At 36.2% G+C, this 23,989-nt stretch overlaps 1 protein-coding gene across 3 annotated transcripts in view; it reads left to right on the plus strand.

Annotated features, from left to right (window-relative positions):
• COL24A1 (collagen type XXIV alpha 1 chain) overlaps window positions 1-23,989 on the plus strand; it is a 404,401-nt gene that overhangs the window by 155,692 nt on the left and 224,720 nt on the right. For all 3 annotated transcript variants that reach the window (XM_003805298.6, XM_034934180.3, XM_055116591.2), the window contains one exon: window positions 14,171-14,224. In XM_003805298.6, the coding sequence (XP_003805346.4) occupies window positions 14,171-14,224 (54 nt within the window). The remainder of the gene's footprint in view (window positions 1-14,170; window positions 14,225-23,989) is intronic.

Here is a 23,989-nt window from a genome sequence, read left to right on the forward strand (position 1 = left end):
GTGTGTGTATATATATTTCCTCCCTTGGGCATGAGTTCTTTTCCATCTCAAACAATCGGTGTGCTCTTTTTTTTCCCCTATAATTTGCCCTTCCCATCAAAGCCTGTTTTCATGGAAAGACCTGATAAATATATTTCAGTCCCAGCAGTAAATGATTATGAGCTAACTGCAATGTATTCCTCTTTCAAGGATATTTACATTTCAGCAATGAACAGAAACCTGAAACTAATGCAAAATGTCATTAATCAAAGAATTTAGGGTGTCATTTAGTGAGCAGGGAAAAACTTATGGATGACTAGAAACTTTCATACCTCTCAACTTAACCATACCATGCAAATGGTCATCTACTCAACTAAAAAGACAGGACAGGACTGGCCACCATTTCTTGCTAGTGACTTCTAGTTAGGAAACTCAAATCTTCATAAGAGTTGGTGAAAGCAAAGTACTCTGAAGTTTTTGTTGTAAATGCTGTTTGCCATTGGCATTGAAGAGAACTGTTCATCATTAAAGACCAGCTGAGCAAATGTGACTTCAAACCACTTCAAAGATTTTTTTCTCTTCTTAATGTTTTACTTATTCTAGGCAATGTGACAGTGATGATACTTGCATATGCTGTAACAATGAAGTGAAAAGATCAGTGCATTTAGCTTTTCATGGAATTGTAAATATTAGAGGTGTTCCAAGATAAAACATCACTTGCCTTAATACATAGATTTATTTTTTCCATACTGGTTTTTGTCTGCTTTTAATAAAAACATATGGAAAATGCTCTACAGGAATCATTTCTATTTCTTTAAGCATAGTCGTATCAGTTTTGAGCACTAATCCCATGTATCCTCTCAGTTCTGGCAGCAGAGCACCTTCTTATATGGTAGCAGGATGGTTGGAATGTTTGTTGATTCAGCTATTAAGCCCCCTGGGCTACAGAGATTGCCAAATATTTGAATTTTGGATGATGTACTTGGTATATGGGGCCAATTGTTTATGACAAAAATGAATCAAGACCACTAATCACAGCAGTGCCAGAAGTGGCCAAACAGTGGGTCCTCTTATTCCGTCAGGGTGGTCTTCATTAGAGACAAAGACTGAAGTGAGTTTCAAAATTCTGGCTATATCAAGTAAAAGCATGCTTTTAAACTTCATTTTTAGTACTTCAGTGGACTTAACTGGAATAAGCTAGACTGTGGCCAGCTGTATTAATTGATTAGAATGTAATGGATTCCCTTTGCCTAAACAATTTACTTCTTTGATATCTTTTATGACTTGGATTTGGATGAGAAATTTCATGTTTTTAGTTGTCACTTAAGTCATGCTGAAAGAGCACATGTGATTAAATCAGTCAATAAAAAAAGTATTAGGTTTCTACTATGTGCAAATATGTGCCTAGTAATCACTGTAAGACATATTAAAAAATAAAATGTTATCAATAATTTAGGAAAATTTAGTCTAGTTGGGAAGAACGAAATCTATATGTAAACTGTTAGGTAATGGTGAAGGCATCATGTGAGAATTGAGGAGTTGTTATAGTTCAGTGTTAGTAGAGATAGATTAACATAAAATGAAAGGATAGAGAAGGGTTCATAGAGAAGATGGAAGGGTTTACAGAAATGATGGACCTTGAATTAGATTGTTTATTAATAAATTGCAGGAAAAGGGGAGGGCATTCCAAGCACAGTGAACCATATAAGCAGAGCCTAGAGACCTAGGTTAATGCATGGTGGATTTACAGGAGTGGGTGACACTGGCTAGCTGATACAGTTTTTTTGTGTGTTGGCACAGAGTGACAAATAAGGCTGTAAAAGTAGGTTGGCATCAAATTGTATAAGACCTTATATTTCAAGCTATGTCAGAGGCAGCATATTCAGTGGTTAGGCAATGTGGGCTAATGTTGCAATTCTTGTGTTGTGAAAAACTATGAGACCCCCCTCTCATCTCCCAGGTGAACCAACCAAAGTTCTATTTCTTTGCCTGGTTTTTGCTCATACTACTCACAAATTTTCATCCTTTTATACTCATTGTAGATGGGAGTCTCTGTAACTATTATCTACAAGGAGATAGAGTCTTCTGCCTACCCAGGATGAATCTTTTTTTTCTTTTCTTTTCTGTTTTATTTTATTTTATTTTATTTTATTTTAGTGAGACAGGGTCTTGTTCTGTTGCCCACCCAGGCTAGATCACGTGATCTAGCGTGATCACGGCCACTGCAGCTGCAGCCTCCAGGCTCAAGCAGTCCTCCCACCTCAACGTCTCAAATAGCTTGGACCACAGGCATGCACTACCACACTCAGCTAAGTTTTTTATTTTTTATTTTTGTAGAGATGGGTTTTCATTGTGTTACCCAGGCTAGTCAAGCTATCTGCCTATCTGCCCACCTCAGCCTCCCAAAGTGCTGGGACTACAGCTGTGAGCCACTGCCCCCAGCTGGAATCTTAGTACTAGTTGTTACAATGTTGCAAACCTGAAACTGCTCACCAGATTGATGAGGAAGTCTTTCTGCCCTTTGAACTTATTTCCCTGTACTTGGCCTGAAGCTGTCTCTCCCAGTACCTCCTCTAAACAGGCAATAAAGTGGAGGACCATTTATTGCCTGGTTGACCACGTATTTGGTTTACATATTCATTGCCATTTCCCATGGGCTTCTCTCAAATCCTGTTAATCATCTGCGAGGCCCTAATACTTCCTCCTCCAGAAAGCTATGTCTCTATCAGTATCCCATCTTCATCACCAAAATTGTCAGAATCGGAGATTTTATTCCATTTGCAAGCCAACAATTTAGCCTGACAGTTTCAATGATTCTGGTAAAAGACACAAGCTCCTAGAACAATGACAAAAGATAGTTTATTACTCTTGGCAAAAGCACTTTCCAGAGTGTCAACTTTTTTGCACTGATTCACTGAGCCCCACTTCCCACAGGGTGACAAGAAGAGGGCTAGATGATACTTGCATATGCGGTAGGTTGCATTACATAAGAGGAATCTGAAGTTTAAGGAGCCTAAATCTTTTATAATGGGAAGTCAGAAAAAATAATGTATTCCAGAGAGATATTATCTCGTTATCTTGGACAGTACGCATTCCTTCCTGCCCTTTGCTTCAGGAAGCAATGCAAAAATCTCTGAAGAGAGTGACTGGAATAATGCAAAGTCAATACCTCATTTGCAGAATGTGTGGAAATGCAAGGGACCAATGAAGAATTATCTCCCAGTGACATGTGAAGTTAAATATTGGAGGTACAAAAATGGGTCAGATACATTACTTTTCCTGCATGAGCTTACATTTTATTGGAATAGAGAAACATGCCCTTAATTACAGTATAGTATGAATAATGCTAACTAGCCATATTAACAGAGTTGTGTATGGATATAAAATAATCAGCTGCTGATTCTGACTAAGGTGGATTGTGAAAGTTTTCATAGATCATATTACATTTGAGTGGGTAACAAGTTATGTGGTGCAAGAACCAGGGGCATGGAGTACATGGGTGTTTGAGCAGTGACTTGAAGAAATAGTAGGGATTTATCAAGTAGAAACAGAGGGCAAGGGCATTCCAGCCAGAGGAAACAGCATTTGTAAAAGCACAGAGTGTGAAGAAGCTAGATGTATGTAAAAAACTGCGAATAGTTCAATGTTTTAGTCAGGTCTTTTTCCATTGCAAGTGACAGAAACTCAGTTTGAACAGTTTTAAGTTAAAAAAATCAGAATTGGCAAATAAAATCAGGAAGTCCAGGAGTGTATGTGTCTAGAGACTTGGCTAGGTACAGGAACTTGATGAATATAACCAAGACACTCTGTAAATCTTATCCTGGCATTTCTCTGTTGGCTACATTCACAGGAACACACTGTAGAAAAAGTGGTTATTGGCAACTCTAGGCTTCTGTTGCCCTCAGATTTAGCAGTCTAAGCAAAAAGAAAGCACCCTTTTTTTCCTTATATCTCTAGCAAAAGTTCTTAGGAGACTCCAGCCAATCAGGCTTTGACCACATAATCACCTTTTTTTTTTTTTTTCTGTAGCCAGGCTGGAGTGCAGTGGCGTGATCTCGGCTCACTGCAACCTCCGCCTCCTGGGTTCAAGCGATTCTTCTGCCTCAGCCTCTGAGTAGTTGGGACTACAGGCGCATGCCACCGCACCCAGCTAATTTTTGTATTTTTAATAGAGATGAGGTTTCACCATGTTGGCCAGGATGGTCTTGAACTCCTGACCTTGTGATCCGCCCACGTTGGCCTCCCAAAGTGCTGGGATTACAGGTGTGAGTCACCGCTCCCGGCCCACATGATCATCTTTCAATCAATTGCAATAGCAATGGAATAGGAATACTGTAATTTGCAAGATTTAGGTCATTTTCCCACCCCTGGAAACTGGGATGGGGACGAGAGTACATGGACTGAGAAATGGGGAATAATGTTTCCCCAAAGAGATTTTTAGCAGATTGAAGACATGTCCTCTACATTTCACATTTTTATTGCCCAATATCTACTTATACCCTCTTGCTACTTATACAGTTTTAAACATGCCTTTGCCTAACATAGTGCAGGCACCTACACAGCTGAAAACGCACTCTCCTTTCTCCAAAGGAAAGTACCCCAAGGTACTGGCCAATTATTGCTTACATGTCTAAGGCCAAGTTCTCGGGGTAAGGTGCATTATTTTCATTGAGGCCTAAGTACCTGTATACATTTCTACTAACTGGTGTATATATATATATATATATATATATATATATATATATATATATACGCACACACACACACATATATATACACACACACACATATATATATGAAAGAAAACAAGATATCCCATTTGAAGAAAGAGAAAATGTGAAACAACACAGAATGACCATAGACCCATAGCTGTGTATCTAAAACAAAAGTAGGTAATTGAGACATGCCAGTTCCTCATAACAATATAAATCTTTTTTAATCACCTAACTTCCCACTCCATGCTGCAAACATACACACATTGAAAGGGAGAGAATCTCTGAGATAAACAGTCTCCAGAATATACATTCTATGAAGCCAAGGAATCTTTTTGTTTGTTTTCTAGTATGTGATCAGTGCAAGAACAGTGCCTGATACATAGTAACTACGTCTTGTCTTGACTAAGTTAATTTATATTCTTCTTTGTTTTTTGTTTTGTTTTGTTTTGTTTTTTGAGATGGAGTCTCCCTCTGTCGCCCAGGCTGGAGTGCAGTGGCGCCATCTCAGCTCACTGCAACCTCCACCCCCAGGGTTCTAGCAATTCTCCTGCCTCAGCCTCCCTAGTAGCTGGGATTTCAGGAACCCACCACCATGCCCAGCTAATTTTTTTCTATTTTTAGCAGAGACGGGGTTTCGCCATGTTGGTCAGGCTGGTCTCAAACTCCTGACCTCAGGTGATCCACCCGCCTCGGCCTCCCAAAGTGCCAGCCACCGTGCTCAGCTGAATTGATATTCTTAAGATATTTATAAGAATTCTGAGACAGATATATAGATATTGAGTACCTATAATTATACTTAGCCAAAAATATGCAGTAAATAATGGTTATGCTGTTACCTTCAAACAATTCAAAATCTGAGCTCCACTGATTTTATCTGGGGACAAGTTCAATGAATAATTTCTATTTTCTCTCAAAAGATCTTCGAATTATTACCAACTGTTGCCTACCAAAAAGGAGCATCTGAAACACCTAATACCAATTACCTTTTTTTGTTGCAGCTTTATAGAGGTATAGTTAACATATAACAAAGTTATATGTGGTAAAATTTGATAACTTTTGACATATGTATAAATTGTGAAACCATCACTGTATTCATCCGTTCTCGCACTGCTATAAAGAAATACCTGAGACTGAGTAATTTATAAAGAAAAGAGGTTTAATTGGCTCACAGTTATGCAGGCTGTACAGGAAGCATGGTTGGGGAGGCCCCAGGAAACTTAACAACCATGGTAGAAGGCGAAGGGTAAGCAGAAACATCTTACGTGGCCGGAGCAGGAGGAAGAGAGAAGGGAGAGGTGCCACACACTTCTAAACAACCAAATCTTGCAAGCACTCAGTATCATGAGAGCAGCACTGAGGGTGAAATCTGCCCCCATGATTCAGTCACCTCCCACCAGGCCCCACCTCCAACATAGGGACACAGACCCAAACCATATCAATGAACAAAATCAGGATAGTGAACACACCCATCAAACCCCCAAATTTTCTTGTTTACATTTGTACTCCTTCTTTTCTGCCTCTCCTTCCCCCCTCCCTCCTCAGGGTACCATGGGGGGATCTGCTTTTTGTCACTATGGATTATCCAAACCTAAATATCAAATAATGGCCAGAATAGTTTATTTTTGAATTATAACTTAACTATAATTTTATGTGGACTTTAGAAGACTAAAAGTAGACTTTCCAGCTAACTTTGTAGTTTCCTTTAAAAGTGATGTTAAAAACACTGTGAATATCTGGGCACAGATCGCTTGTATCTCTAATCTTAGCTACTTGGGAGTCTGAAGCAAGAGTATCACTTGAGGCCAGAAGTTCAAGACCAGCCTGGGCAACAAAACGAGACCACATCTCTAAAAAAAAAAAATTTTTTTTTAATTAGCTGAACGTGGTGGCACACACCTGTGATCATGCCACTGTACTCCAGCTTGATTGACAGAGCAAGAATCAATCTTTTTTAAAAAAATACTGTAAATACTATCTAAACAAAAGTCTTATTTGGAACACAGAATATATGTTTTGTCATAAGGAATTTTATTGTCTTTGTAGTTTTGTGGATTTTCTCTGTTGAGTTTTCAGGATGCTGCACATATGGAATTGAGCTGTGCTATATTTTCTGCTCAAATACATAGAATTACAGAAGGGAAAATATATGAATAGCAGTAATCGCTAAATTTCTCAGCAGTATCATGATGGAAAATACCTGGTTTTGATGGCTTTTAGATCTAAAACAGCAAAAGAAAATGAAGGAGAGGCAAATACCTAGATGGATTATTTTGCATTTTCAAGAAACTGTATTTTCTGTTTGTGGTTTCCTCAGAAGACAGAATATTTCCTTCATTTGCAGTTTGCATGCTTCCCTGTGCTAAAGTTTAGTTTCTATAGATTACTGGGAAAGTGAATTTATTACATTTGCCTTTTGAAATTTTTTTTGGCATTAACTTTTGGATAGGTTATTCTCACTCAGTAAAGGCTATTTTAATGTTTTTCTTTTTTATTATTACTTTCCTACCTGGACTCATCATATTACTGACATGACATGTGCTTCCATAAATGTTAGAAAACAAAATCTTGTGAGTGTAACCTGCATCCTTGTCTCAGACCAAATTATCCTCTTACAAAACCTCTCTCCCTCTGCATACATTCTTACTCGTTTGAATATGTAAAATTTCAGTCCTGTCTGTAGAAGCTAGGCTAGTTTTTTTTTTTTTTTTTTTCAGGATAACTTTGAAACTGCCTAATTGAAAAAGTTATTATTCAAATAGGATTTATTTTTAATTTGGTCATCAATTCAGGCCATTGAGTGTTTATTGAATATAAACTATATATTCAATAATACTATATATACACAACACCAGCCAAGGCTTTGCATAACTTTGCCCTCAAGAATTCATAATTTACATGTTGCCTTTATTAATTTTATCTTTTAGCTTTTTTTAATGATTGTTTTTCCAAGGGCTATATTCATCTCTACTTTGTTCAGACTTATAAACTACTCAGAAGATACATTTAAGCCAAACTATGCTGTGTTCTTGTATATTTAAAGCACAGTGGATATTAAATCAATACTTGAAATTTTCCATGGGAGTTAAATGGCCCAAGTGTCACTCTTATCTATAACAACAGGACATCTTAAAGCTACCTTGCAAAATATCAGAAAAGTTTCAATTTTCCAAAATATGTAATTTGTTTTAAAGCTGTTATTATAATTTAACATGCTATTACCTCTAAAACAAGCCAAAATCTGAGCAACACTGATTTTATCTGAAAACTAGTTCAACTAGTATATTATATATTCTCTCTAAAGATCTTTAAATCCTTAAAAAATGTTGCCTACCATAAAGCATATGGTTATCTAAAATACCCAATACTAAATACCTTTCTTTTTACAGGCTTATTGAGGTATAATTGACATATAATAAGCTGCCTATATTTAAATTTTACAATTTGATAATTTTTGACATATGTATAACCTGTGAAACCATCACCAAGATCAAGATAATGAACATATCTGTCAAACCCAGTAATTTACTTGTTCACTTTTTATATAATACTTTATTTTTGTTCCTCTTGTCTTCTCCCTTTCCATGCCGCTTCTGATCTGCTCTTTGTCACTCGAGATTAATTGGAATTTTCTAAAGTCTTTATATAAACTGACTCATATAGTATGTACTCTTTTTTTTTTGTCTGGCTTCTTTCACTTAGCATAAGACATTTGAGATTCGTCTAGGTTGCCACATCTAGGCTGTTCATTTTGTGGATATATTGTAATTAGTTTGTGTATATGTGTATAAGTTTATCCACTTACCATTTTTTAACTTGAGGGACTATATATTTCAATAGAAAACAGATACTCTAACACTTCTATTGGAAAACTATTAAAGTGCTCAATGTATGTAGCGCATAATATAATGTATTCTGTTAGGACACTCTAGCTTCCAAGTTTCTGGCTACTGCCAAATAAGAATGATAATATTTTACTTTTATGATTTCCCAGGAAACTAATGGAATCTGCTAGTGCTTCGGTTCCCAGGTTTTGCTTTAAAAAAAAAAAAGCATGTGAATTAGTCTCCAGCCTCTAGTGATTATAGAATAATAAAACTTTGTTTTTACTGGAGAGAATGCTGAGTCACTCTTCTCAGTACGGCAAACAGATGTGAAGGGTCTGAAAACAGAAGACATATTTTCACATACTATTTTTAAAACTACTTCTTTTTTCTGCTTCTTGGTAAAAATTGGTAGTCAGACTAGTTCTATTAAGAAGACACCAGAAGCCAGACTGCTGTTTCTTTCCTTCACTAAGGTATTATATTTTAAATTCTGATAGGATGACTTAACTCAGGTGGTAAAACACATTGTGAGAGAAAATGTTTGGACTTATTAATGTTTTCTAAATTATTTTAAATTTATAAAAATGAATTAGAGCATCTTTATCAGATTTTTGTTTTTACTTTTCTTCCTGTATTGTTTCATGCTAATGTAGTTTTTAGAAATGAAAAGTATGGACTCTAATGATGTACTTTTTATTTTTCAATCTGTAAGCTTTCTGAAATTTTGCTACTTGGCAAAGATGTCCATGTTATTTGATGTACATTTTGAGTGTGTTTAAAAAAAAGGTTTCCTTTATAGATACGTTATCATTAAAGTTCAGTTGATACAGTTAACTCTGGTTTTAACATATTGAAATGTATTATTTAAAAGGCAAGGTCTCTACTTGGTAGTAATCTAGGTATGAATTTTTAAAATAATGAAAAGTTTCTTTGGCCAGGGTTCTAAGCTCTCCTATGTGGGAGGGAAATAGAGATCTTTCTCCTCCTTTTCATAACTTGTGCTTATCATATACACCATGGAATACTATGCAGCCATAAAAAATGATGAGTTCATGTCCTTTGTAGGGACATGGATGAAGCTGGAAACCATCATTCTCAGCAAACTATCGCAAGGACGAAAAACCAAACACCGCATGTTCTCACTCATAGGTGGGAATTGAACAATGAGAACACATGGACACAGGAAGGGGAACATCACACACTGGGGCCTGTTGTGGGGTGGGGGGAGTGGGGAGGGATAGCATTAGAAGATATACCTAGTGTTAAATGAAGAGTTAATGGGTGCAGCACACCAACATGGCACATGTTGTTACATATGTAACATATGTAACAAACCTGCACATTGTGCACATGTACTCTAAAACTTAAAGTATAATAAAAAATAATAAAATAATAAAATAAATAAATAAATACAAGCCAATAAAAATTAAAAATAAAAAATAAACTTGTGCTTTTATATTTGTTAGCTTTTCAATAAAGTTTCAATTTTAAAATATTCAGCTTGTATGACTATACTATGAGATCAGCTGTGTTGACATCTTTTTCTTCTATTATCCTTGACCTTACCACTTTGTCTTTTTAATATTTCTCCACTGATACTTTAATGACGTTTTAAGGAGCAGAGATTCACACGTATATTCAGTGTTGCATGTTTACCCAGAAGTCACCCCAGCAAATTTTTTCTTACCATTTTATTGTGAAGTAAAACATAGACACATAAAACTATACAAAACAAATGTATATCACAAACAATTATAAGACAGACTCTTGTAACTACCACACAGGTCAAGACTAAAACTGACAGTTACCACCAGAAGCCATTATGTGCCCCATGAAACCACAAGCCCAGCTCTCCTCCCAAAAGTAAGCAGTTCCTCCTTTTTAAAATATAGTTTATCACACAAGTGTGCATCTTTAAAAACTATAGTTAGGCTTATTTGTTTTATTTCCTATGTCTTTCGCTCTACAAGTTCTCTCTCTATTCCCTGTTTTCCCCCTTAAAATTTGGTTGTTGAAGCTCCCCAATCATTTGATCTGTAGTTTCCCACAGTCTGGATTTTGCTGATTATAGTCTCATGGTGTAGTTCTGCCTGTTTCTTGGTCCTGTGTGTTTCCTGCAAATTGGTAGTCGCATATAGAGACCTTACCATATTCAGGTTTGTTTTTGGCAAGACAATCAGTGGTATTCTGTTCTTTTATCAGGAAGCACATAATGTCTGGTGATCTCTTTTTGTGTGTGTGATGTTAGTAATAGTTGATGCTCAGTGCCTAGATCAATTAGATTATTTGTGGCATTGCAAAATGGAGATTTTTTTAATCCTCTTCTTTCTTTTTCACTTACTGGCTGGAATACATCCCTTCATCTACTGTTTGGTTACTAGTGGTACACTAAGGCAGAACAAATGCTTGATTCTTCACCTTTGTTTACCATGTTTCAAGATAATGAGTGAGCCTCCTTTCATCCTTTGAACGTGGACAGTTTTTGTTGTTGTATCATTATGAACTTATGAACTTAAACATATTTGATGTGTTTCAATCCATTGTAGTTCTTATCCTTGTTGAAGTTCATATTATCCCATATCTGGCCGAGGGGATCCTCTTCAAGCACCTACTAAGTGTTTTTAATATGACTCTACTTTTGATACCTTCGATAGCTTTCTTGTTTTCTGGCATGATACCGCGGGGCCCCTAACACCTGGGCTGTGGATCTGTACTGGTTTGTGACCTGTTAGGAACTGGGCTGCACAGCAGGAAGTGAGTGGCAGGTGAGCAAGCATTACTGCCTGAGCTTCACCTCCTGTCAGATCAAAGGCAGCATTAGAGTCTCATAGGAGCACGAACCCTGTTGTGAACTGCACATGTGAGGGATCTAGGTGGCATGCTCCTTATGAGAGTCTAACGCCTGATGATCTGAAGCAGAACAGTTTCATCCCGAAACTATCCTCCATGCCACAATCCTATGGAAAAATTGTCTTCCATGAAACTGGTGCCAAAAAGGTTGGAGACTGCTGTGATAGTGTGTTCCAGGCTTATCTGGAGGATGGACAGGATTTATTGATTTATCCATGCAGATGCTATGAGTAAATGCTCTAAATTGGCTGAAAGCCAGTACTGAGGGGCTACAACTAGCCACGAAACATGTACTTTCTTTCAAAAAAAAAAAAAGAAAAGAAAAGAAAAGAAAAAACAAACCAGTCATTCAACAGCAGCAACTACAACAACGACAAAGCATTTTTTAAGCACTTACTGTGTATCAGGCATTGTACTAGTTGCAGAGAATATGGAAGTGAATAACATAAAACTGCACTCAAAGAGTTTACAATCTGATTAGGAAAACAAAACAAGCCAAAACACTACATTAAGGGACCTTATAGGGACCCCAGGGTGGTGTGAGAGTTCTTAGAAGCAACCTAATTCAAGGTATGGAGGTCAAAGAAAAGTTTGCAAGTAAAATGTTATTCAGTCGTCTAGTTAAAACATAAGTGTTCTAGGTGAGGAAACTTAAGGGAACATTATTCAAGGTGAGGGAAACAGTATATGCAAAAGCCCAGAATTGAAAGAGAGTATATATTATGAGAGTATGAAAATTGTTCAGTGACTGAAGTGCTGGGTGGAAGAGAGTAAAGAAGAGAGATAAATAGAGACCACTAAATCACGAAAGACCCTGTAAACTGTGTATTAAAGAATTTGGATTCTATTCTGAGGCCAGTAACAAAGTGGCATGCTCAGATTCCATAGAATGATCAGTCTGGCTACAGAGTGAAAATGAATTTTACAGGGGACAGGAACATGAATAAGCAATAGGAAAATAGAGAAAGTGATTTGCCCTAGGGTTGTGGAGGGAGGTTTGTAGAAAAGTGGTTCAGACTGACAGCGAATTAGGAGATGTAATGGATGGGGCTTAGTAAATGATTGGAAGATGGTCGTGGTGGTGGTGGGGAGGGAAAAATAAGTATTCAGAGTATATCAAAAATATGAAAGTATTCAAAGCATATGAAAAGTCTGTTATACAGATTTTTGGCTTGGAAACTGGTGGATTACCTCAAGGTGACATTCATTCAAATAGTGAACAGAGGATGAGGGAGGAACATAATGGAGAAGGTAGTAAGTTCAATTTTAGACTAGCTAGTGTTACAGCAGGAGCTAGAAGTGCCTTGATTCAAGTCCACAAGAAATCCCCCCCACAAAAAAACATACTAACAAAAGGTGTGTTCTAGAGAAAGGGTGTAAAATTATCAGGAAAAGAATCTAGTTTTTTAAAAATTGCCATATATACAAATAATAGCATAGGTGAGCCTGATTTTCTTTGATTAGTAAAGCAATCAACAAGTTTGTATTAAACATATCTGTATTAAACTATTCCAGAACATTCAGAAATCTGATCGTGTGATCATCTTTCTGTTGCCACTGCTTTTTCTTTTGCCAGAAATGTCCCCAAATTATATTTTTCCTCACAGAATCCAAGCTTTAAATCTGAGTCGAGGCATTCGTGTCCTAATCCAGACTGGATACGTTGGTATCATTTTCTTATTATTTGTTTTTCTTTCCAGAATGAATATCCCAGAAACAACTTTGCTGTTCCATCTTACTTCATATTTTTTATTCCCATTACAACTTATCCCTTCGCTGAACTACCTTTTCTTGTGGATGTTCACGTTTTAATTTCAGCCTTCTTTACTTTTAAAGATGCTGATTCTTATACTTCTTTTACTTTTTTCCTTCACTAATGTCAATGGAAAATAATCTATGACAAAATCAATAAAATGAAACCACAATTACTAGCTTATTACAATTATTGAATCATAATTTGATGAATCACACTCTAATTATTTCAGCAAGAGTTTTAATCTGATACTTTTAAAGCAACATTCTAGACCTTTTCCCAGCATAGATGGTATTTAACACTGTGATCCATTTCTATTTCTTTTTCATTTCTTGAGCCAAGTATTTTAGACTGCTAATATAATTTCCAAAAAAGTAAAATCATGATTCTCATGCAAATTTAAAGTAAACACAGGTCAAAGATTTTATTCAATTTATTAATTAATGATGGAACTTGTAAGATAATGGTTCATAGAGCCTTTGAGGACTTAAGTATTTATAGACAATTAAATATGGGGATGTTAGAATAAGATAGTTGGGTTAGATACAAAACTGATTAATCCTGTATATTAAGCCATAATTTTGGGTGCTGTTTTTTTTTTTTATCAGACAGAAGTTGTTTGCATCTCTGCCTAACAAAAATCTATAAGTTAACATGTAGTTAGTAAACAGTGAGTCCAACAAAGTACATTCACCTAATCTTTGGTAGCCCTATATCCCATATGATGTTGAAAGAACATGTCATACACCTTTTTGCCTTATTTCCACATTGTGGATAATTTTGGACTGAGACTTCTACTCTCTTAAACTGAACTAGAGGACCTCAGGATTGTTTGTGAATCACTGATGGAGTAAATTCTATTTTAGTACACTTTGTAAGTTTTATATTCCAGTGTTAAACAACTGCCTAACTTAATCTTCAATATTGAATTTTTGAGGATTATAAATTGCTTTAACTGGATATGGAGGAATAGCAAAGGGAATTTTATATGCTAAATGGATTTAAAGTAATTTTCTATGGAATAAACTCTACATTTTTATATTCCCTAGGGTTTTCCAGGAGATATTGGGATTCCTGGACAAAACGGCCCTGAAGGACCAAAGGTAAAAATAAGAAGAAGAAGAAGAGAGAGACTTAAACAATTATGGTTATCTAGAGATCCTGATTCTCAATAAATGGGAAAAATATTTTAGGAATATCAGAACATTTCTGGATATTTTTAAGCTGTCTCAGGTATATTTAATAAATTTTAGGTTTCAGATAGTTGCAAATGATTTTTCTAGTTTGATATGAACTGAGATTAAGGGTGACAATATTTGCTAAATCACCCAGAAGGATTTTTTTGGAAGAGATGAGGAGAAAAAACTCTAAAAAGTCATAGCATATAAAAGGCTGAAAATAAGTAAATGGATGAGAATTCCCTGACCACTAAAAAAATCTTTTGGGGACATAAGATATCCATTGATTGAAATAAAAGAAAGCCTGTGGTGTCCATGAACCTCTACATAGCACAAAAGACCTGAAGAAACCCAAGCATTTTTAACTTACAAGTGAAACCACAATTATTAGCTTATTACCGTTATTGAAACTCATCATGATGACTCACATACTAATTTATTATTTCGGCAATGCTTTTAATCTAACCATTTTAAAGCAACATTCTAGGCCTTTTCCCAGCACAGATTTTATTTAACACTATGGTATATATACAAACTTACTAGTTTGTATGTATACTAGGAAATATCCCTAGCAAAAATTTAAATACCAAGATTTGCCATGCAAGCTGATGTAGAATGGGCACTGTAAGCAAATAAAGCATTATGAATTCACATGTAAGGATGAAATAGCCTGAAGTTGGGAGAATTGGCAAGTTATGAAATGTAGCTGCTATGGAGGTATCAATGGGAGTAGAGAGAGATGAAATGATAGGAGATGAAGCTGGAAAGGATCTTGATTATAGCTATATTTGTTAGTGTTCTTAATATTGAGCAGCACAGTACTCTAGTAAATGCTTCATAGACATTATCTCGTTTATAGTCATTATCTCATTTAATTTTCACAACAGCATTATGAGGTAGTTATTCCCATTTTACAGATGATTAAGTTATTCACTTGAAGTCACATAACTTTAAGCTATATAGCCAGAATTCTAACACAGATATGATTTCAAAGTCTGAGCTCTAATACCCTTAGCTTTGATAGTAAATTACGTAGAGCATTCAATACCATGCTGAAGAGTTTCTGCTTCATCAGACGGGCATCTTGAAGTAATCAAAGATATTTGAGTAGTAAAGTATCTTCAATGGTTATATTTTAAAAAGATACCTCTTATGTCAGTTTGGAGGATGGTTTAAAGAGGGGAGAAATTGAAGACAGGAAAACTAGGCAATAAATGATAAAGATTGGAAACAGGACATTCATTCAGCAGATATTGGCTGCCTCTCATGGCAGCCATTGTGCTAGACCATAAGGCTACAGAGATCCCTACTTTCAAGAAAAAAAAGAGTCCTGATCCCTGTTTTCAAGAAACTTAAAATCTAGAGAAAGATATTCAGGAAAACCTTAATAATAATCATAATGAATAATATATAATCAGCAATACTGTGAGAGCACAGGGTCAGGGAAGTCAAATTATGTTTTGCAGGGAAGATAGCACTTGAACCTACATGAATGAGTAGGAATTTGTGAAGCAGACAAGGGGATGTATGGTATTCAGGAAAAAGAAACTTGTGAAAAGATGGAGGTGCAATATTTGGAAAATATTTATAATAGAAGTTATTTGTTGTTGATCTGAATTTCACATTTCATTGAGCATCCTGTAGTTTATCAGGCAACCCCACCTGCCACCTACAAACATCCCTATATGCAGGGATCTTTCCCACTTCCTTTCTGTCTCCACAGAAGTATTCATTCACCTCTTCAAGTTCTGCGTATGTTTTGCATCAAATCCTCCCCTGACTCTTCAATGACCTCATGCCATCAATTATCACCTTTATCCCAATCTCTCCTTTGATAGAAATTTCCCCTTTACCCTTAAAATCATTCTCAGTGCCAATCTTGTAGTTAGGCACCCTTTATTTTTCACCAGGATAGTGTAATTGTCCTCCAGTAGTTGTTCTTCCTGCCTCCAATCTGGCATTTCTTCCTATCTACCTTCCAGCTGCAGATGGAATAATCTTTTAAAGTATAGATCTCATCATGTCACTCTTTTGCTTAAATCCTTCAGTGACCTCCACAACTTCCATGTTAAGGCTTGTACTTTTTAACTTTTTATACAACGTTCTTTATGACCAAACCCTCTCTGTATAATTCTATAGTTATACAGTCATATCCACCATCACTCTTCCAAAAGCATCACTTCAGCAAAACTATTTAGAGTGCCAAACCATGCCATACTTACTCAAATCTCACAGCTTCTTACATGCCATATTTTTTGTCTGGATATATATGTTCCTGTGCCCTTCTGCATCTAGCTAATACCTACACATCACATGCAACATGTCCAGGAAGCTTTTTCTGTTCCTCCCAAATCTAATTGGAATATTCTTTTCCTATATTCCTGAAAAAAAAACCTATCAAGCACTTATCTTTATGTATTATAACTTCTGATGTGCTTATGTGTCTATTAGACTGTAATCTTTTTGAGAAAAATTAATTGAGTTTATATACATCATAATAACTAGAATAATATGGATAGCACATATAAATAACTCAGTGAATAGTGGTTGAATGGATGATTAATTGAATGACCATTTAAAAACTGTTTTGGAAATAAAAACAAAACAACTTGGTAGCTGATTAACAGAAGGTGATGGAAGAAAGAGAAGTCAAAGATAAAGCAGCCTTTGACTTGGGTTGCTGATGTCATTGAACTTAAATAGGCAACTCAGGAAGAGGAGCAGTTTTGGAGGATGGGGATGATAAGAAATTTGATTCTGGTTATATTTAGTTTGAGGTACCCGTTTGACATCTAGAGGTAGAAATAATTAATAGTTCGTGGTAAACCAGGTTGAAAAGCAGAAATAGAAGTATGAAGGAAGTTGAGAGAGACAAATAGTGTAGAGAATGGAGTTGCGGATTTTTCCCGCCAACTTTAGCCCTTCACCTGGTGCATACATAGGAACTTGAACTTTATACATTATATAAATACATTTATTTATCCATTCATTCAATAACTTATTTATTCAACCTTTGTTGAGCTTCTTCTGTGTTAGACCAAGTAATAAATGTGGGATTATAAAGATTTCTAAACTCTCATCCCTCCTCCAGATAAGGTTACAATTTAGTGGGAGAGATAAAAAATAATCATAATTAAGAAATATAAGAAGTTCTATATAAAAGAGTTGGTGAAGTGCTCTGAGAGCCTAGATAATTGAGCAATAGATTCTCTCCTGGGAAATTGGGAAATACGTACTTCAGGTGGAAGTAATAATAGAACTTAATGTTTTTAAGTGTGCATATCATACTAGGTGAAGAACCAGAGAACTTTCAAAGTTCTCTTCAGTTTGGGAATTTTGTTTCTCTTGAAGTTTAAGTGTCAGAGAACTGAAGAAAGCCAACTGACCTATTTAATTTTCTTTTATGACAGTGATCTTTAGAACTTTCTTCTCACTAATTCTTTTAGTCTTGAAATTAGAATGTCAAAACTGGGGCAAAAGACTTGAAAGCTAGACATTTTAATGAACAACAATGTTAGTAATTACTACCCACTGGAAATTCAACCATTATCTAAGTTTATTTAATAAACATGAGTATGTAGAGTCATTAGTACCAACATCATGAGACTAATTGATGTTATACACATCACTGAATTTTAAAAGAATATCCTGGGATGATTTTATCAAAAGAACAAGAAAATAATAATTTTCTGTTCTGTAGATTGAGAAGGATCTGGTTTTGTCTATCTTCTTGGTCCTTCTCATTTTTGTTGAAATTGTTTCTTGAAACAGAGGGGAAAAACAGCCAAACATACTGACCCTGTTAACATGATGTGTTTCTTTAGCTGGGTGTGCTGTATCATAGAAGCAAGCATCTTGAAACTTCTTTCATTTTTATATACATGTCTTGTTTGGCAAATGGGAATGATAAAAACTGCTAAAGCTCTGTTGAGGCTATACAATGTGGTCATCGAGAAAATCATGTGCACTGTATTTGAAATACATGGTTACCCTATTTGCAAACAATTTGGGTTCTTTCCAGAGCAATTTGGCACAGCAATAAAGAAGGCTTTTATTTTCTGTTCATTTTCTGCCAGTTCACTAAAAACCTCAAAGTAGGAATGGAAACTTGTGTTAATTATAGTTCTACTGATTGTGGATTTGTATGTGTGTGTATATTTGTATTAAGATACAAAACATACATCAGTAAGCCTTTTTGAGAACTACACAGTTTGGGAATCTGCTTTCAAGAATCCCGTAACATTAGCAAAACCAGATCTTTTGCTGCTTACTGCAGAAGGTAAGAGTAGCAAATAAATATTCTCTATTCTCCAGTAAACAGAGGAATAATTTATTTATTGCTATAAAGGTTTGTGTTTTTACTTTGGCTATGGAATTAGGGATGCTAAAAGAGGCTGTTATTGTCTTTTGCATAGCAGACCTGATAAGTTTTTATAGAAAGCTTACTATTTGTGGGATTATGTTGTGTAATATATGGAAATAGTTCTTGCACTGAATTATTACAGTATGTCATGTATTTATCTGTAGAGAGGTAAGCTAACTTGGTAAGAGGAAGATGTATAACTCTACACAGTTTTCTAAGATTACTTTGACCCAGTCCTGAAGATTTACATTCTATATACTATACCAAGATTTTATACACAGATTTCTTGTATAAGACATTTATTCTCCAGGTAACATTTAGTCAGCTAAGAAATATTTATTGAGTTTGTACAATGGGCAGGGTACTGTGTTTAAGCAGTGACTCAAAAACAAAATTAAAACGTGGTCTTCTTTTTGTTAGGAACTTGTAATTCTCTGGAAACATGAGCCCTTCATAAGTGAAAAGGTAAAAAGCACAATAACTGGGCAACATATGATAAGTGAGTAGGAGGGAGTTCAGAGGAGAGGATAATCTGTATGGTCATTTTTCTGAGAAAATAGAGAATTTGGGATTTTAGTCAGATTGGTTGGATCAGGCCAAGTGGAGCCGAGGGATGAGAGATACAAAATGAACACTGGAATGGAGAGCAGAAGTAAACCTACCTGACTTAAAAAAAAAAAAAAAAAAAAAAAGGTAGAAAGCAGATTGTGACAGATCTTAAATAGAAAATTAAAGGGTTTAAATAAGAACAAGCATATAACATGAAATACACCCCCTTAGTAAATTTGTTTTACTAATTTGTTTACAGTATTGTAACAAAATGTGTGCACACTGTTGTACAACAGATCTGTAGACATTTTTCATTTTACATGACTGAAATTCTATACTTATTGAACAGCAGCTTCTCATTGCCCTCCTCCCCACAGCCCCTGGCAATTAGCATCCTATATTTTGCTTCTATGAGTTTAGCTACTTTACATACCGCCTATAGGTGGAATTATGCATTTGTTCTTTTATGACTGGCTTATTTGACTTATTTCACATAATGTCGTCAAGGTTCATCCATCTGGTAACATGACAGGATTTCCTTCCTTTTATGGCCGAATAATATTCCATTGTTTGTATATACCACATTTTCTTTACTCATTCATCTGTCAATGAACATTTGGGTTGTTGACACCTCTTGGCTATTGTGAATGAAGCTGCAATGAACATAGCAGTGCAAATATCCTGTTTATATCAACAAGATATAAATATCCAGTTTTTATCCTGTTAACATTGATGTAAACAGGATACTTGCATTCCTGCGAGATCCTGTTTTCAGTTGCTTTGATGAATACTCCAAAGTCCTTTCTCCAATTTTTAGCCCAGTAATTTGGTTTTTGCTATTGAGTTATAGGAGTGTTTTACAGATTTTGAATATTAACCCCATATCAGATACATGATTTGAAAATATTGCTTTCCATTACGTAGGTTGACTTTTCACTCTGTTGTTTTTTTCTCTAACTGTGCAGAAGCTTTTTAGTTTAATTAAGTCCCATCTATTTATTTTTCTTTTTCTTACATTTGCTTTTGGGTTCTTGGTCATGACTTCGTTGCCTAAGCCAGTGTCTAGAAGATTTTTTTCCAGTGTTATCTTCTAGAATATTATGGTTTCAGGTCTTAGGTTCAAGTCTTTGATCCATCTTGAGGTGATTTTTTGTGTAAGATGAGAAATGAGGATCCAGCTTTATTCTTTCACATGTGGCTTGCAGTTATCCCAGCATCATTTGTTGAATAGGGTGTCCTTTCTTTCCCCACTTTATGTTTTTGTTTGCTTTGTTGAAGATTAGTTAGCTGTAAATATTTGGCTTTATTTCTGGGTTCTCTTGTCTGGCCCATTGGTCTACATGCCTAATTTTATACCAGTATCATGCTATTTTGGTAACTATAGCCTAGTTTGGAGTCAGGTAATGCGATGCTCCAGATTTGTTCTTTTTGCTTAGTCTTGCTTTGGCTATTCAGGGTCTTTTTTGGTTCCAAAGGAATTTTAGTATTGTGTTTTCTAGTTCTATGAAGAATGATGATGGTATTTTGGTGGGAATGGCATTGAATTTGTAGATTGCTTTTGGCAGTATGGTCATTTTCACAATGTTTATTCTGCCCATTCATGAGCATGGGATATGTTTCCATTTGCTTATGTCGTCTATGATTTCTTTCAGCAGTGTTTTGTAGTTTTTCTTGTAGAGGTCTTTTACCTTCTTGGTTAGGTATATTTCTTTGTTTTTTGAGACGGAGTCTCGGAGTCTCACTCTGTCACCCAGGCTGGAGTGCAGTGGCGCGATCTTGGCTCACTGCAAGCTCTGCCTTCTGGGTTCATGCCATTCTCCTGCCTTAGCCTCTCAAGTAGCTGGGACTACAGGTGCCCACCACCACGCCTGGCTAATTTTTTTGTATTTTTAGCAGAGACGGGGTTTCACCTTGTTAGCCAGGATGGTCTCGATCTCCTGGCCTTGTGATCCGCCTGCCTTGGCCTCCCAAAGTGCTGGGATTACAGGCATGAGCCACCGCGCCCGGCCTTGGTTAGGTATACTTCTAAGTATTTTATTTTATTTTTTTGTAGCTATTGTAAAAGGGGTTGAGTTCTTGATTTTTATTCTCAGCTTGCTCGTTGTTGGTGTATAGCAGTGCTAATGATTTGTCTACATTGATTTTGTGTCCTGAAACTTTACTGAATCTATTTATCAGAGCTAGGAGTTGTTTGGATGAGACTTTAGGGTTTTATAGGTATACAATCATATCATCAGCAAACAGCAATGGTTTGACTTCCTCTTTACCGATTTAAATGTCCTTTATTTCTTTCTCTTGTCTGATTGCTCTGGCTAGGACTACCAGTACAATGTTGAATAGCAGTGGTGAAAGTCGGCATCCTTGTCTTGTTCCAATTCTCAGCAGGAATGCTTTTAACTTTTCCCCATTCACCATAATGTTCACTGTGGGTTTGTCATAGATGGCTTTTATTACCTTGAGGTATGTTTCTTCTATGCCAGTTGTGCTGAGGGTTTTAATCGTAAACTGATGCTGAATTTTCTCAAATGCTTTTTCTGCAACTATTGAAATGATCATATGATTTTTGTTTTTAATGATGTTTATGTGATGTATCACATTTATTGACTTGCATATGTTAAACCATCCCTGCATTTCTGGTATGAAACCCACTTGATCATTGTGTATTATCTTTTTGATAAGCTGTTAGATTTGGTTAGCTAGTATTTTGTTGAGGATTTTTGTATCTATATTCATCAGGGATATTGTTCTGTAGTTTCTCTTTTTTGTTATGTCCTTTCCTGGTTTTGGTATTAAGGTGATACTGGCTTTATAGAATGATTTAGGGAGGATCCCCTCTTTCTCTGTCTTTTGGAATAGTGTCAATAGGATTGGTACCAATTCTTCTTTGAATGTCTGATAGAATTCAGCTGTGAATCTCTCTGGTCCTGGACTTTTTTTTTTGTTGGCAGTTTTTAAATTATCATTTCTATCTTTCTGTTTGTTATTAATCTGTTCAGAGTTTCTGTTTCTTCCTGGTTTAATCTAGGAGGGTTGTATACTTCCAGAAATTTATACATCTCCTCAAGTTTTCTAGTTTGTGTGCATAAAGGTGTTCATAGTAGGCTGAATGATCTTTTGTATTTCTGTAGTATCAGTTGTAGTATCTCCCATTTCGTTTCTATTGAACTTATTTGGATCTTCTCTCTACTTTTCTTTGTTAATCTCAGTAATTGCCTATCAATTTTATTTATCCTTCAAAGAACCAGCTTTTTGTTTCATTTATCTTTGTATTTTTTGTTTCAATTTAATTTATTTCTGCTCTGATCTTTATTATTTATTTTATATTCTGCTGGGTTTGGGTTTGATTTGTTCTTGTTTCTCTACTTCCTTGAGGTGTGACCTTAAATTGTCTATTTGTGCTCTTTCAGACTTTTTGATATAGGCATTTAATACTATGAACTTTCCTCTTGCTACTGCTTTTGCTGTATCCCAGTGGTTTTCATAGGTTGTGTCACTATTATCGTTCAGTTCAAATAAATTTTTAATTTCCATCTTGATTTCATTGTTGATCCAGAGATCATTCAGGAGCAGATGATTTAATTTTCATGTATTTGTATAGTTTTGAGGGTTCCTTTTGGAGTTAATTTCCAGTTTTATTCCACTGTGGTCTGAGAGGGTACTTGATATAATTTCTATTTTCTTAAATTTATTGAGACTTGTTTTGTAATCTCTCATGTGATCTATCTTGGAGAATGTTCTATACCCTGATGAAAAGAATGTCTATTCTGCAGTTGTTGGGTAGAATGTTCTGTAAACATCTTTTAAGTTCATTTGTTCTAGGGCATAGATGAAGTTCACTTTCTTTGTTGACTTTCTGTCTTGACGACCTGCCTAGTGCTGTCAGTAGAGTATCAACGTCCCCTACTATTATCGTGTCGCCATCTATCTCATTCCTGTGGGGGAGGGGATGTGGTTCTTGGGCCAATGGGGTTATGTTCCAGAGGGCATTTTGTTCCATAATACCCTCTGTCATCAGAGAAGTAGGGGAAAGCCGGTAGCATTAGGTCTTACCCAGCTCCCATGTAGAGGTCGGTTTTGCCCCTGACAATGTGCCCCACTAACAGCACTGAGTTTGTCTCCAGGTAGCCTGTGCTCAGCATTCAGACCTTGCCCCAGGCTATAAGCTTCCCTGCTGAGAAAGCAAGCAAGGCTTTCAGGCCTCGCCCCTCCCTGCCTTCAAATACTGTTGGCCTTGGCTCCTGTGCTACTCTCTGCAACAGTTCCGTTTCACCCTCAGATTCTGCTCTAGAGAGTTTGCATTCAGTCAAAATTATTAAAAAGTTCAGTTGGAATCTTTTTTCAGCCTGTGACCCCTCCCAGATTCTGCCGGCTGCCTTCCCTGAGGGCCCTAGTGAGATATAGTCAGGGATGGCTTCAGGAATTCAATCACAACTGAATTCAGGACTCTAAACAATTTCAGAAGAGCCCAGTCACTCCAACTCTCTCCATTTGGTAATTCATTGCTTTCATTCTCAGGCTGTCCCCTGGATGGTTTCCCACTGTTCAGTTTTACCTCATTCTTAATGCTATTCCCAGCAGTGCCACTGAAGTTTGAAATGTGCTTCAGTTGGGCTGAATTGGGTCCCTTACTCATTCCTAGACCAGTCATTTTTTCTGGGGATGTACAATATACTGACTGACTTAGATGTCTGTCACATGTTCACAGTTACAGTCGAAGGTGGAGTCACCTCCCCTCAAACAACATGCACTAAGAGTGAAGAGAGTTTTTCCTTAAGGAA

Source organism: Pan paniscus, chromosome 1 (genome assembly GCF_029289425.2).
Source record: "Pan paniscus chromosome 1, NHGRI_mPanPan1-v2.0_pri, whole genome shotgun sequence".
Taxonomy (NCBI): domain Eukaryota; kingdom Metazoa; phylum Chordata; class Mammalia; order Primates; family Hominidae; genus Pan; species Pan paniscus.